General features: G+C 42.0%; 1 protein-coding gene across 1 annotated transcript; it reads right to left on the minus strand.

Annotated features, from left to right (window-relative positions):
* Positions 1–6,225: 6,225 nt before the first annotated feature.
* On the minus strand, positions 6,226–14,528 carry LOC132864813 (solute carrier family 35 member G2-like). The gene is made up of 4 exons (XM_060898235.1): positions 14,518–14,528; positions 12,010–12,837; positions 11,611–11,830; positions 6,226–6,420 (listed from the first exon to the last, which is right to left on the minus strand). The coding sequence occupies exons 2-4, from the start codon at positions 12,828–12,830 to the stop codon at positions 6,226–6,228; spliced, it is 1,236 nt and encodes a 411-aa protein (XP_060754218.1). The 5' UTR covers positions 12,831–12,837; positions 14,518–14,528.
* Between the last annotated feature and the right edge of the window lie 1,556 nt (positions 14,529–16,084).

Below are 16,084 nucleotides of genomic sequence, written 5' to 3' on the forward strand. Positions count from 1 at the left end.
CTCACTTATAGCAGCTATAAACAGTTGTTCCCTCACCAGCCTCTCCATTTTATCGCTCTTGAAGTTAATAAGAATAAAATTGCAGCTTGTCATGTTACCAAGAAACAGCAAGGAAGTGTAAACTCTTCTGTCCTGAAGATGTCGGAAAACTTAAAGCTACAGCTTCACCTCTGATTATTACAAAGTGCTGGAGACACTGGTGACTCCTTCCAGAAATGTTAACGATTATACGCTTTTTGGAAAAAAAAATCTGTTTATTTTTAGTGACTCGAGCACAGTACACATCCCTGTGGATGAACTATTCCTATAGAAATGATAACATGTTAGAATGAGCACATTAAAGGTGCAGTTAAACCTGGCACATGCTAACATGCTGAACTGTACAACAAGAAAAGGTCAAAACAAAAAGAACAAATATTGAACAAAAAAAAGAACAAAAATGGAAAAAAAAAGTAGTGCTATGATCAGGCAATGGCAAAGACCCGCATTAACATCAGCTTTCCAACAGTGGACAGACCTCCAAGAGTTGAAAGAAATGAAGACAGATGCAGAGGGTGCTCTGTTTCTGTTTGACAGGTTGGTCATTTTTGTTACCTTCATCAAGGATGTTATGTTATTGATATGGTTTGTTTGTTTGTTTGTTTGTTTGTTTGTTTGTTTGTTTGTTTGTTTGTTTGTTTGTTTGTTTGACTATAAGCAGGATTGTGCAAGCCCTACCAGCTCAACTTCCATGAAACTTGGTGGAAGGGTGTCATACATGTACTTGGTGCATGGGAGCAGACTCGGGCCACAGGGTGGTAGTGTTGTAGTCAGGACCACCTAAACCAAGACCATAACCAAGACCAGAGTGTATCAAGACCAAGACAAGGCCAAGGTTTTGAGGGGTTAAGATCAAATCAAGACCAAGACAGAATGAGATAGAGTCAAGACCATGACTAGACCAATGTGTGTGAAGGGGGGTGGGGGAGGGATGACAGCCATTAACAGTAACAACTAGAAGGGTACTCGGTAGAGTGCATACCTCTGGCAAGCCACATATAAAGATTTGCATCAAAATCTAATCAATTCTTTTTTGGCCCATGACTCACCTTTCCTCAAAATTTCATCAAAATCCATTCACTACTTTCTGAGTTACGTTGGGAACAGGCAAACAAACAAAGGCAAAAACATAACCTCTTCCAACAAAGGCAGAGGTAAAATTTCAAATTAGCAATGAGTCACGTTATTGGTTGCATTTGGAGCAGGAACTTTTACATCCAATCACAGAAATGATTGGATGTAAAATAAATCAGACAATGCACAGGCAACTTAGTGAAATCCCCACAGTTTTGGTCTTGAAATAAAATCTCAAGTCCTCTAGGTCTGAGACTGAATGCAGTTGATTCTGAGAGGAGACTGAGATCTTCACAAAGTGGTCTTGGGAACAGTGTCAAGACCAAGAACGATCTCAAGTATTACAACACTATGGGGCAGATAAACAAATTTATTTTGACTTCCGTTAACATTGCAAGATACAACATTTGGCATATGTTGTACACCACTACCTCCCCTCAAAGACAGTTACACTGACCGACTACAAAAGAAGGCCAGCTGTATTTTAAAGGACCATACCCACCCTGGACATCAGCTGTTCTCCCTACTGCCCTCTGGAAGGAGATACAGACTCATAAGAGCTGCATCAAACAGACTAAAAAACAGTTTCTATTCTCAAGCTGTTGGATGTGCAACCCCACCTCCCCTGCCCCAACTCCACCAGTGAGGGGCAACAAACACCCTCCCCCAAGGAAAATGCCTATTTATTGTGTTTCTTTTTGTGTTATTTGTTCTTATGTGTCTATTTTGCATTTTGCATTGCCAGTACCAAGAGCTGTGAAACTGTTTCGTTGTTTCTAAAACAATGACAATAAAGTTCTATCTTCTATCATCTCATTATCTGTAGCCGCTTTATCCTGTTCTACAGGGTAGCAGGCAAGCTGGAGCCTATCCCAGCTGACTCCGGGCAAAAGGCGGGGTTCACCCTGGACAAGTCGCCAGGTCATCACAGGGCTGACACATAGACACAGACAACCATTCACACTCACATTCACACCTACGCTTAATTTAGAGTCACCAGTTAACCTAACCTGCATGTCTTTGGACTGTGGGGGAAACCGGAGCACCCGGAGGAAACCCACGCGGATACGGGGAGAACATGCAAACTCCGCACAGAAAGGCCCTCGCTGGCCACGGGGCTCGAACCCGGACCTTCTTGCTGTGAGGCGACAGCGCTAACCACTACACCACCGTGCCGCCCTTATCTATCTTTTCTTAATATCCAGAAGATGGCATTATTGTTCAATAGTGTCAAAACATAGCCAGTGTAGAAATTTGGTTACTCCATATCACATCCACAGGTACTGGTAATCCTCTGGAATACACATGTAAGCACATAATTATAATAATTTTGGAAATATATCCAGATATATAAAGTGGTTGTGGTTGCAGACTTGCATATTGTAGAAGTGTCGACTGTTGTCCTTGGCGGAGGTCTGTGCTCTCCGAGTGCCCATCTAGTTTTGCTATGTTTCATAGAACCAACAGGTCAGTATGGTTTTGTCCCATTTGCTAATCTTTGTGATAGCTAATCCCAGTTGGTTATCTAGAAAGCAGGTACCTGTGTCACATTTGTGTGTTAGGTAACGTTAAATTACTTTCCCACAGACATTCAGCTTATTTTCTGGTTTGCCAAGATATGCTGTTGTTGTGATGTTAACTGTAGTAGCCAGATTACTGTGAGTATCACTGTCTGGAGGTGCTGTACTGGCTCTGGGTATAAGTCCTGGGTATGACTTTAAACTGCAATCAGTGGTGTATGACTTTAAACTGCAATCAGTGGTGAGTCTCAGGTCCAGGAGGACTTGAATATTGGGGAAAGTGGAGTTACCCCTTAATCATCATTGCTCCCAGGTCCGCTCTGACCCAGAGTGGTAGCACCTGCCTGGGTTCCAGTTATGGGTACATCACCAATAAGGCGCTGGCAGCAGGGAGCTTTTCGGTGCAATGTGGCAGGTGAACCCAACAGGGTCAATAGCACACCACCAGATGGCATGTGGAAGAGCCACTCAAATGGCCGATGGATGGCATTGTTCGGCAAGCCAGTTGTCATTGCTGGGCAACTTCCATACCTGTCAGGTCTGTGGGACTTTTGTGCACCACTTGGCATCAGGTCTGGAGGTCCAAAGAGACAACACGATGGAGGCACGACATTGTTTGTCTTACCTTACTGTGCAAGGTTCTTCATTAGGAGAGAAGATAGGCTCATTCATGCCACCACTACGGATGACTCTGTTGCCCTGGTGTGGGCCTCATGGCCTATCTGAGTTTCTGTGCATCCTAATGAAGCAATCATCATTGCTAGCGATGGACAGCTGACAGACAGACTGGCTCTGGGAAACCGTCTGCATGTTAGTGTCACAGCAGCAACTGTAGTGACAGTTTGCTAACCCACACCCTAGCTAGCATAAATTACATTACTTGCTGTGTTGTTGTTCATTCTATATCATGGTATTTGTCCATACAACATTTGCAAATAGCCATGAAGGCTTAAAAACACAACTTTGCTAGCACAAACACTTTATTTGATTAATGCATTATTCAAAACGCCATGGTAGAAAATGTTACCCTCTTTGTTAGCTTAGCTACAAACCTATAGTCCTGTCTAAACACTCACTCTCACTAGTTTTTACTCCACTGTGTTTTGGATGCTGTGTTTGTGTGCTTGCATGTCATTTGTTTAATAATTTTTTTAATAAAGTTTGTTTCGCTTTCACTGTGAGAAAGAGACTTCCAGACCATATAAGGCTGGAACGTCGAGACAATCTGCACCATGTGTTTCAAATGCTGGCTCTTTTGTTCGGAAGGTGAGCTAAACTGTTCCGAGTTATGGATTCCGTCATAATGGAGCTGAGCAGAGCCCCATAGGCATAGAGTGTGGATACATAAAGAAAGTTTTCTGATGGTTTCGGTCCTGTGCGTGCCTGCCACCATACCAGTGTTAATAATTACCAGTCATACACACCGCCTAGTGGCCAGTGTTAGTAATTACCAGTCATACACACCGCCTAGTGGCCAGTGTTAGTAACTACCAGTCATACACACCGCCCAGTGGTCAGTGTTAGTAATTACCAGTCATACACACCGCCTAGTGGTCAGTGTTAGTAATTACCAGTCATACACACCGCCTAGTGGCCAGTGTTAGTAATTACCAGTCATACACACCGCCCAGTGGTCAGTGTTAGTAATTACCAGTCATACACACCGCCTAGTGGCCAGTATTAGTAATTACCAGTCATACACACCGCCTAGTGGCCAGTATTAGTAATTACCAGTCATACACACCGCCTAGTGGTCAGTGTTAGTAATTACCAGTCATACACACCGCCTAGTGGCCAGTATTAGTAATTACCAGTCATACACACCGCCTAGTGGCCAGTGTTAGTAATTACCAGTCATACACACCGCCTAGTGGCCAGTGTTAGTAATTACCAGTCATACACACCACCTAGTGGTCAGTGTTAGTAATTACCAGTCATACACGCCGCCTAGTGGTCAGTGTTAGTAATTACCAGTCATACACACCGCCTAGTGGCCAGTATTAGTAATTACCAGTCATACACACCGCCTAGTGGCCAGTATTAGTAATTACCAGTCATACACACCGCCTAGTGGCCAGTGTTAGTAATTACCAGTCACACACACCGCCTAGTGGCCAGTGTTAGTAATTACCAGTCATACACACCACCTAGTGGTCAGTGTTAGTAATTACCAGTCATACACGCCGCCTAGTGGTCAGTGTTAGTAATTACCAGTCATACACACCGCCTAGTGGCCAGTATTAGTAATTACCAGTCATACACACCGCCTAGTGGCCAGTGTTAGTAATTACCAGTCACACACACCGCCTAGTGGCCAGTGTTAGTAATTACCAGTCACACACACCGCCTAGTGGCCAGTGTTAGCCAGTAAAGAACTAAAACAAAAGAGGCTGGCTATGATATAAGAAAATTCTACAACCCAGAAACAGATGGGAGCTCCGCTTTTAGGCAGTGCCTAAATCTATATATTATTTCTCTTTTTGTTAGTTAGCCCAGATGTTAGTGTCATTGCCTTAGCAAAGCCATGGCCTAATGTTTAGAGAAGCAGCTTTGGGACTAAAAGGTCACCAGTTTGATTCCCTGGCCCAGCAGGAATGGGTGAAGTGCCCTTGAACAAGACACCAAACCCCCAGGCTGCTCTGAGTACGTTTTCTATTGCTCTCAGAGCATCTGCTAAATGCCTGTAATGTAATGTAAAGCATGTCCATGTATTTAGGGGCAGAGCTTCTGAAGGAGCACTGTTGAGTTCAAATATCGACAACCTTACTCCAGAATTACAGACTCCATCTTTTATATAAACCTGTAATTTGCAGATACATTACTCTCAGAGCTGCTGTTATAGAAAATTAATCACCTTCTGGCCAATCACAATCCATAATACAGCAGTGCTGTGGTATAAAACCTAATAGCATCATGTATCGTCATGAGGGCATGGGGTGTTTAATTTGCATATCATTAATATTCATGGTTTACAAATGATTTGTGGGGCGGCACGGTGGTGTAGTGGTTAGCGCTGTCGCCTCACAGCAAGAAGGTCCGGGTTCGAGCCCCGTGGCCGGCGAGGGCCTTTCTGTGTGGAGTTTGCATGTTCTCCCCGTGTCCGCGTGGGTTTCCTCCGGGTGCTCCGGTTTCCCCCACAGTCCAAAGACATGCAGGTTAGGTTAACTGGTGACTCTAAATTGACCGTAGGTGTGAATGTGAGTGTGAATGGTTGTCTGTGTCTATGTGTCAGCCCTGTGATGACCTGGCGACTTGTCCAGGGTGAACCCCGCCTTTCGCCCGTAGTCAGCTGGGATAGGATCCAGCTTGCCTGCGACCCTGTAGAACAGGATAAAGCGGCTACAGATAATGAGATAATGAGATGACAAATGATTTGTATTCAGAGTCAATTTAGATTACTTTCAGTGCTTTGAATACTGGAATTTATTTATTTATTTTTTATTACATACAATCATCAATCCATAACTTGTCCTGCAGGTAAAATTAAAAAAAAAATTCTTTGTATGAAGATAACTAATATTCTAATTTGATAAGGTCACGTGATGCAGTGTAAGTCATTACGCTCCTCATCTCTCCTGCTCAGTCCTCAGTCTTATTTTATGGACGAGTCCAGGATTTCTTCGTATTCCTCCGTCCTGTGCTTTCCACTACACAGAACTTTGATGAGGCTGAGTGCAAGGACGCTGACGATGATGACGATGGCACCGATGATGTCACAGACAGAGGGGAGTATGTGCAGTACGAGCAGCTGCAGAAGCATCGCCACAACGAGCTCCAGGTGCTGCACCTGAGCAACACACAAAATCCACACCATCTAATTACATTTATATTGCATTATTACTACAGTTTAAAGTGAAAAAATATTATCTATAATTGCAAAATTAGTGCTTGCACCACTTTTCATTCATTAAAAACAATGTTAGCTGTGAAGGAAGCCATTCTGAATGAAGCCAATTTGTAAGCCATCGATCCAGGCCCGGCGCCGTGGGGGGGGGGCGAAAGGGGACGTCGCCCCCTCGTGGCTACAGCCCCGCCCCCTCAACAGAGACTCAGATCACTTAATTGTTATTGTGGGTGTATGTGTGAAATGCTGACACAGCCGCGCACACACAGACCTGTGATAAGGACAAGGGGAGGGGTCGTGCGGGCGGGGGTTTTACATGCACACTTACAAGTGCACTGTCTCTGCAATATGCAGTCAGTTTACGGGAGTAGTCTTTCCCCCACCGAATTAAACGAATTGTGAATCCATTTTCTTTCTTTGTAGGCTAAGTTTATCTCCGTTTATGTCGGTGTATGTGTTCATATATGGTCCGCTTTGTGCGCAAATAGCGTAAGAATAAGTGTCGTTGACGTCACCCCCCATGCAGCGGGGGTGAAAAGTCATCACTTCAGAGTGTTTTGTCCCCTACACGCCTAAACTGGGATCGCGGATTAAGTGGTTAGCGTTGACTCGGTGCGAGTCAGGAAGGCTATTACTGGTGCAGCCGCGGGGTCTGTTGATTTTTTTAAATTATGATTTTGGCCGCCGAGCCAAGTACCTTAGACTTGCATTGACGTTTTGTTTACATGCCGCGGAGCTATTTGTATGTATTTTAAATGTAAAGGACTTGCCTGTAGGTTTGTGTGTGTTGTTTTATGTTTGGCATCTTTCCGGTTGTAACGCGTGTCTGTGAGAAAATTGGAGGGGAGGGTTAACAGGTGGGCACGGGAGTTGATAAAACGCAACTGCCCTGGTAATATGTCACATGATTTTCCCGGACTAAAGCAACCTTCGGGGCCGTGGTTTTGTGGTTGGCGCAGTTAATTGTTTGAAACACGTTGTCAGACCGCCATCACTACTACACACTATATGAAAAATATTTGCCCCCTTGCGATTTCTAATTGCCCCCTTAGTAAACTGTTCCTGGCGCCGGGCCTACATCGATCTATGATGCTAGTTTTGGTTGTAGCTTGATTACTATAACGGTAGTTTGTGTGTAAAACTGTTTACTATAAATGCAAATTTGTGTGTTCACCAGTGAACTATGTTAATACATGTTCTAGTTTGTTTACTGTAATGCTAGTTTGTGGTTTAGCCAGTTTATTATATGATAATCACTGTTCTAGCTTGTTTGCTATAACACTAATTCTTGTTCTATCCTGTTTACTATAATCCTGATTTGTTTATTAGCCTGTTTTTTATAAGGCCAGTTCTTGTTTTAGCCTGTTTATTATATTCTAATTCTTGTTTTAGCCTGTTTACTGTAATGTTAATTCTTGTTTTAGCCTTCATACTATAATGCTAGCTTTTGTTTTAGCCTGTTTACTGTAATGCTAGTTCTTATTTTAGCCTGTTTATTATATTCTAAGTCTTGTTTTAGCCTGTTTACTGTAATGCTAGTTCTTATTTTAGCCTGTTTATTATATTCTAAGTCTTGTTTTAGCCTGTTTACTGTAATGCTAATTCTTGTTCTAGCCTGTTTGCTATAATGCTAATTCTTGTTTTAGCCTGTTTACTGTAATGCTAATTCTTGTTCTAGCCTGTTTGCTATAATGCTAATTCTTGTTTTAGCCTTCATACTATAATGCTAGCTTTTGTTTTAGCCTGTTTACTGTAACATTAGTTCTTGGTTTAGCCTGTTTACTATAACATTAGTTCTTGGTTTAGCCTGTTTACTATAATGCTAGTTCTTGGTTTATCCTGTTTACTGTAACATTAGTTCTTGGTTTAGCCTGTTTATTCTATACTACTTCATGTTTTAGCCTTCATACTTAGGGTGACCAGACGTCCTCTTTTGCCCGGACATGTACTCTTTTTGAGACCTAAAAAAATGTCCAGGCGGAATTTCAAAATCATCCAGGATTTTGTTCTAAAGCCCTCCAGCATGCTTAACATCGGAATTTCCATTGCGTTTCTCTGTGTCGCTCACAAACTAGCCACGCCCTCCGCCTACTCAGCTCTGTTGGCTTTGCTTTGAGTGGAAGTGAGTAGGGGGCAGGGCGTACGGTCTGATTGTACCGTCATTGGTCGATAGCCTTTTCTGTGGGCGAATCATTTAATTGGTCAGTGTGCACCTCAGTAGCGCCGCGAGCTTCCTTGTTTACCAAAGAGCGCACATGTACCCGGCGTCTCTGCAGCTATACCAAGGCGTAAGTGTAAGTTCATGGATGAACTAAAAAAATTTCCATGCTTTCGTGTTGGTCGCGATCTATACGAAGCTGAGTGTCTGACGTGTAAAGCAGGCACTTACGTGTCAGTGGCAAATAAAGGTGCCAACGACTTACAAGCACACATAAGTTGAGCCAAGCATAGAGCAGCAGTGAGGGGTGAGAGGCGAGCTCATCATCCAAACTCACCGAGTGTTCTGTAAGTCAATCCGAGAGTGCAGCTGTCACTGCAGCAGAGGGTGCCGATGCTTTTCACACGGTTCAGCACCACGAAAGCTACAGGGCAATGGACTGCACATCTGGCTTGTTAAAAAAGGTTTTCACAGATTCCCCAACAGCTCAAAAATTCTCAAGTGCTCGAACAAAGACAGAAGCAATTGTAAACGCCGTGATCGCCCCACATTCTGTTGACTTTGCTCTAGAAGCACTTCAAGATATTCCCTACTGTGGCGTGTCTACTGATGGCAGCAATCACGGAGCAGTGAAAATATTCCCTCTGCTCATTCAGTATTTTGATTGGAAGAACGGTGGCGTGCAAAGTAAATTACTTTAAATTAAAAGCACTCCAAATGAATCAGCTGACACTATTGCACAGTACATAAAAGACACACTGGAAAAGAATGGGATGTTTTCTAAATGCATTGCATTTACTGGTGACAACTGCAATACAATGTTTGGAGGAATCTGGCGTAATGAGGACGGGAAGAATGGGTTTGCCAATTTAAAAAAGTCCTTGCAGAACACGGCTCTTATTGGTGTAGGTTGTCCAGCACATATTCTGAACAACTGTGTTCACCATGGAGCAGACACACTGGATGTTGACATTGAGCACATCATTTTCAAAATTTATCAACATTTCCACATCTACACTGTGCGCCCAGAGAGTCTGAAGGAGTACTGTGAGTGTGCTGAAGTTGAATTTAGAACTCTCCAATCTCACAGCAAGACACGATGGCTGTCATTATTCCCAGGGATTGAGAGATTGCTACAGATGTGTCCAGCTTTGAAAGCATTCTCTTTGTCACAGGAAAAGCCACCAATGCAGATCAGGAAGTTTTTTGAAGACGAGTTCAGTGAGATTTACCTCTGGCAAGTGCATTCACTCGTGTGTATTTCAGTCGCATATCCAAGAGATGGAGAGGGAAAGCAATTCAGTTGTGGAAGTAAAGAGGATTCTGATTCATGCCTCTTAAAGTCAAGAGTATGCTGGCACAAAAGCAGAAGGATGGATATGGACAAAGGTGTGACCATTTCAGTGCTCAGGTACAGGACCTGTACAGTTCATGTTCTGACTATCTAGAGAGATGGATGGCACCCATGGAGGAGTTTTCCACTTTTATGTGGATGGATCTGAGTGAAATTCCTGACTGGAATGACGTAGAGGGCTGCATCAGGCACCTAGCTGGGAAAGGGGTGGAAATTGATGATTCAAAGTGCTTTGATCAGGTCACCAATCTAAAGAAATTCATTGAGAGAAGTAACAGTGATGCAGACTTCAGTGATCTACTAGCACACCAGAGGTGGACCAAATTCTTTGAAAGATCCAAAAGTGTCGATTTTCATTCAGAGCTGCTTAAGATGGCACAGTTTGTTTGTTTTTTTTTTGCCATACCTGCCCACAATGCAAATGTTGAGCGAATCTTTTCACTGATGCAAGCCCAATGGACCAAGGAGAGGAATCGCTTGTCTGTTGATTCACTGAAGGGGATTCTGTGCACACAGTACAATTTCAAGAACATGACCTGCAAAGATTTCCATTCCTATTTAATCGGCAATAGACAACTGTTGGGAAAGATTCAGTCACCTGAGAAATACGCCCCACGTGAGGAGGACTGAAAAGCCATAAGCCAGTGTAGCCTATTACTTTTTTTGAAATGTTTTATTTTGTGCCCATACAAATAATTATGTTTATGTTAACAAATTATGTTTTATTTTGTATTTGTTTAGGTTACCATTATTGTTTTATAGGGACAAACATTGAAAACCTTTACTTTATATTTTATATATTACTTTATCACAGCACTGAATGGCACAGAAATTTTTAATTTTGTTTTTGCACATTTGAAGCAGTGTTTGCACATTTTGAGGCAATGGTTTTTTTTTCTACGTTACTGCATTTTCAACGCTGCTGCATCTACTTTTAGATGGGGCGAAGGGACCCCATTGTGCTCTGTTTCTTATTCTTACTATTGTATATTATTATTGTTTTGGCTTTTGTGTTAAAAAACCTTTTCACATCATTAACTTAGTGTTGTGATTTAAAATATATTTCCTAGCTCTACAGAAATCCAATGCGCCTCCTTGTGGTGGCTAAAAGGGTGGCTCAGAGTAATCTGGGGGTGGCTGCAGCCACCCCTAGCCACCACATGGGGGCGCCCCTGGTTAGTGTTGGTAAGGGCCAATAAAGCTCATTTTCATATCTAGTCACCATGTCTGTGGACATATTTGTATTTGAACATGTGATACTCTACACCCCCACCCCCCCACCCCACCCCGGCTGAGGTGTCCTCTTTTTCACAAACTCAAATTTGGTCACCCTATCTGTAATGTTAGTTCTTGTTTTGGCTTGTTTACTGTAATCCTAATTAATGGGTAACTTGTTTCTTCTTATGCTACCTTATGCTAAGGCATGATTAGCCTGTGTGTGAATTTACTCTCAGGATTAGCGTACAGAGGATGACTCGATTAAAGTATAGCTGTGTATATAGTGCGTATTACTGTCCTGACTAGCACAGGGATGAATAGATGGGTATATAATGTGTGTTACTGTGCTGACTAGCACAGTGTGGAGGTGTTGATTAGAGATGTGTATAAGCGTGTGCATTACCGTGCTAACTAGTGCGGGGTGAAGATGTTGCAAGCCATAATAAACCCCCAGGAAGGCGATGGTGGAGCAGAAGCAGATGGATATGAGGAAGATCCAGGTCTTTGCATTGTGTGGAAGGACAGGTTCCTGCAGGAGGAACATGGAGCAGCAGGACCAGAGAGAACCCATCCATCCAAAAGTAAACAATGCTGTCCACATGCTCACTTGCTGCTTAACACACCTACACAGGTGTACACACTCTTTATACATCATATATTTTATCAGTAGTTTATTATTTCAAGATATTGGCTCCGTCATGTTGGTCTACTTAATAAGACATCGGCCCTTTTACGGCTCCATCCCAAATTTTTCTACTCGTGTCTAGTTAGTGTTAGTTTGTATGTTTGTCTGTTCACAAACCTGTACAGAATCATGGAGAGTGCTGCCATCACTCCTGCCAAAACCATCAGGACATAACCAAATGCCTCCTTCCAGAACCCAAGTGGATTTTTCTCACTAGCAAGATTGGGGATTAATATGAGGCCCAGCCCAAAGATGCTGCAGGAGACAGAGATGGTGTCCGTCGCACCAAGCCACTCATCGACGAGCAGGAAGGACAAGATGGCACTGAACACTGTTGCACTCGCTCGCCATACAATAGCGCCATTAGCAGGAGGAACTAGTGCAAAGGAGGTGTATGCACAGGAGATGGAGATGACATTACATATTCCATAGGAGAAAAGATGCAGCCTGCAGCCTTGTGGCCCAAATGGCGCCTCCTTGTGGTAAAGAACAACAGCGATGGACAGGAGCTGGAGGACAGAGCGGACAAAGAGAAGCTCAAGCGATGGGATGTGGGACAAATCTTCAGCTAAACGTGTCAGGAGAGAGACACAGCCATGAGCCAGAGCTGCACCAAATAGCACTGCCCACATCATGCGTGATGATAGCACACTCGCCTCACTGAAGCTCTGCAGCTGACCTCTGACCCCTTTAGAACCTCTTGATTTCGATTCATACTGATGGTTAAACACTGTCCTGTGTGCTTTACTGTCACTCAGCTGCTTCCTGTCTGACTTCTCTGCCATAAAGGCACCAAAATCCTCAAAGGATGGCACATCATCGTAGCTCTCATCTCCATGTTGGGAGAAATGGGAGCTGTATTTCACCATCACTGCAGTCAGGTGGAGCCTTGAGTTTTTCCTCGAGCCAAGCAGACGCTGCATCAGAGACTTGTCCATGATTTTCCTTTGAAGAAATGAGACGTCTGTTATTTAGCCTGCTTTAAAATTTATGCTAACGAGGTAATTTTACCACTATAGTTAACTAGCTAGCTTACAGTACATTAGGTCACCAAGCTAGCTAGTGTTCTTGCAAATATTTCACAGTTATTCCACGAAATCGAGTCTTACATGACCTGATAGTCGACGAGGCATGTAGCACCAAGCTGGCTATAAGCCATATACGACAAGATTGAGTGGAATAACTTTTATTCCATCCACATTCACTGGATTTTGAGAAACAGAGCATTTCTATTTTTATTTTTTGCAAATTTGATGAATAAAAACTTTATACAAAATGTCTGACAAAATCATTTCTGCTTAGGATATAAACAAACTGGCAAAATGACAAGAGCAATTTGTGAAAAAATGCGATGATAATAATAATTCTTGAAAAATAAAAAAAAGATTCATCTTTACCATCAAATACTTTTATTCCATTTTTTTTGTATTTTTTGGGATTTTGTTTTCGAGTAGAGTTTTTATTTCGTCCTTGGTTGGTTCAGCAACACACTCCGCCATTTTGTTTTTCTCTACTCACAGTATATGAGCTGATAGCCTAGTAGTAGAGTAGCCAATCGGAGCGTGCAATTGATCATATCCAGTGAATGTGGACAAAATAATAAGAGTTATTTGCGGTTTGAATCTGTTCCAATACTTTTGCTCAACTAAAGTTAGGTGGTCTGCAACCCAGGGTGCCAGGTTTTATGTTCTTTAACACTTCTAGATGAAAATATCATGAAATGAAAGCTGAAATTCCAATCTGTTCATGCAAAAACAAAATAATTAGCCTTGTTGTTCCAATACTTTTGGAGGAGACTGTGACAAATCCTACAACAACATGCGTTAAATATATCGAGCTGGTTGAAGCCGTCAGTGGAGCAGCTGAACAAACAAACAAAACACACACACACAAATTGCTAGCTTTTATTGCACTATATAATAAAACATGAAGTAAAATAACATTAAATGAATGTTATTAAATAAAAGAAATTGCTAGCTCAGAAGTTTGTTACTATTACTCCAAAAAAATAAAGTATTTTTTTAAAATGTGTTAAATAGCAAAAAAAAAAGTCAGGTTTTAAATCAAGTAAGTAATAAGACACAAAAGTAATCCCTTATGCAGCTTAATAGTTGTGGTTTCGAAACATCTTGCTAACATTAATGCTCGTTCAAACTGTTCTAAAAGTGAAATATGCAAGGAATAAAGCACTGTGTGTGGTGCTGCTGGAGAAAACTAATCCACACCGGAGTAATGTGATGAAGTGGTGTCACTGTCAGCACTCTCAAGTTGATTAAATTCCTTGAAACCTCAACATAACGATCGTGCTGATTAGTTTATTATTAGTAAAGTGTCCCTGTGGATGAGTCGTTACTATAGAAACGAGAACGATAACTTACTAGAACGAGTGCATTAATATAAACCTGCACTACTATCAGAGCTGCTGTTAGAGAGAACTAAGGAACACCTTCTGACCAATCAGAGTGCAGGATTAAAATAAACAGCAGTGTGGTGTAAAATAAATATATAAAAATCTAAGCTAAAGTATAGTTTCAGTTTTACTCATAACACAATCTGATGCTGATTAATACAATAATAAAAACAATAATAATAATAATAATTAATCTGAATGAACTTTTTACTCACCTCCTGTATTTCTCCTCCCTGAAATTCTCACACTTGGACCATTTCAGTGTGTGTATGGAGTTGACTCACACACAGACTGCTCTCTCTTGATGTTGCTACTCCGTGTGTGATGGGTGAACTCTGAGTTAAAGCTTACGGAGGAGAGGGAAGATCTGTGTCCACACCCACACTCCCTCTATGTAATAATGATAATGACGTGACAACTGCACCGGTTGGTTCCTCCTCTCATCAGCATCCATTATGTTCTCTCTCTCTCTCTCTCTGTCTCTCTCTCTGTCTCTCATGTTTGCTTCACTGCATTCATATTTAATGACATTGCCATGACACTCCCCCTCCCCACACACTGAAATATATTTTAGACTGAATAAATGTGTGTGTGTGTGTGTGTGTGTGTGTGTGTGTGTGTGTGTGTGTGTGTGTGTGTTTACTCAGTGCCTGAAAGCAGAGCTCCTGATAAGTTTATGAGCAAAACATTCACAAGGGCACAACCCCCGAATAGAATAATAATATTACAGCACCATGAATGAACCATCGAATTGTGTCATGTCATGTTTTTGACCTCAATAGATCACTGCATTGTCTTTTGACAGTGAGACCAATAATGAGAGACACATCGCAGTTACGATACAGATTTATTCCTTTCTTTGACGCCGCATGCCATGAGCCAGAAACAACACCAGCGCATTTATTATGGTGTGACTCTGCTGGGTGCCTGGGGGACAGCAGTGAACCAGCGCTTTCACTTTACACCACTACTGTAGAGTTACCATCCAATATCACACTTGATATGTCAAACAGCTGTCTGGTTTCATCTGTCACATCCACACAGCACCATTAGGACTAATCCCCATGCACCTGTTCCTGATTAGAGCTCAATCACAGCGCAGACATTTATATAAGGACTCTGAGTAACACACAGACTTTGTGAAAGTCTTGTATTTTGTGTCACTTTTCTGCTTTTGACCCTGTTTGTGTTTTTGGACTATGAGTATTGTATCCCTCTGATATCCTGTCTGGGCCTCACTCCACCACTGCCTAGTTTTCGACTTGTTTTGGATCTGTTTGCTCACGTGTTTTCAATAAAACTCTTCCTGTGATTATATCCGTCTATTGTCCTTACACAACACAAACTGTCAACTGTCCAACAAGTGAGTGGACTAATAAAACCGTTTTAACTCATTTTATATGAAATTGTTGCGAATATTTTCCGTAAAATGTGTTAGTAAATAATCCCACATTAATTTTTAAAAAGCAAACTAAAAATAAGCGCTGGATAAAAATCCATCTGCCTTATGAAAATAACAATACGAATTTTGCTGTCCGGTGGTCAAGTGTTTATGTGATACATTGCCTTGCACTTATGGTCAAGTTCCCTGTGGTGGGACTCTGACGTTGTTCGTTCATACAGTCACAAAAGCCATGAAAAATTCAGGTCAATGCATTAGCATGTTCTCTTAAGTATAGGGCTCCACTCCATGCAATTTGCACACATTAATTTATTATTAATTAATTAATGGATATTGACTCATTAAACACATTTTTTCATCATCATCATCTTTATCATCAT

Source organism: Neoarius graeffei, chromosome 17 (genome assembly GCF_027579695.1).
Source record: "Neoarius graeffei isolate fNeoGra1 chromosome 17, fNeoGra1.pri, whole genome shotgun sequence".
Classification (NCBI taxonomy): domain Eukaryota; kingdom Metazoa; phylum Chordata; class Actinopteri; order Siluriformes; family Ariidae; genus Neoarius; species Neoarius graeffei.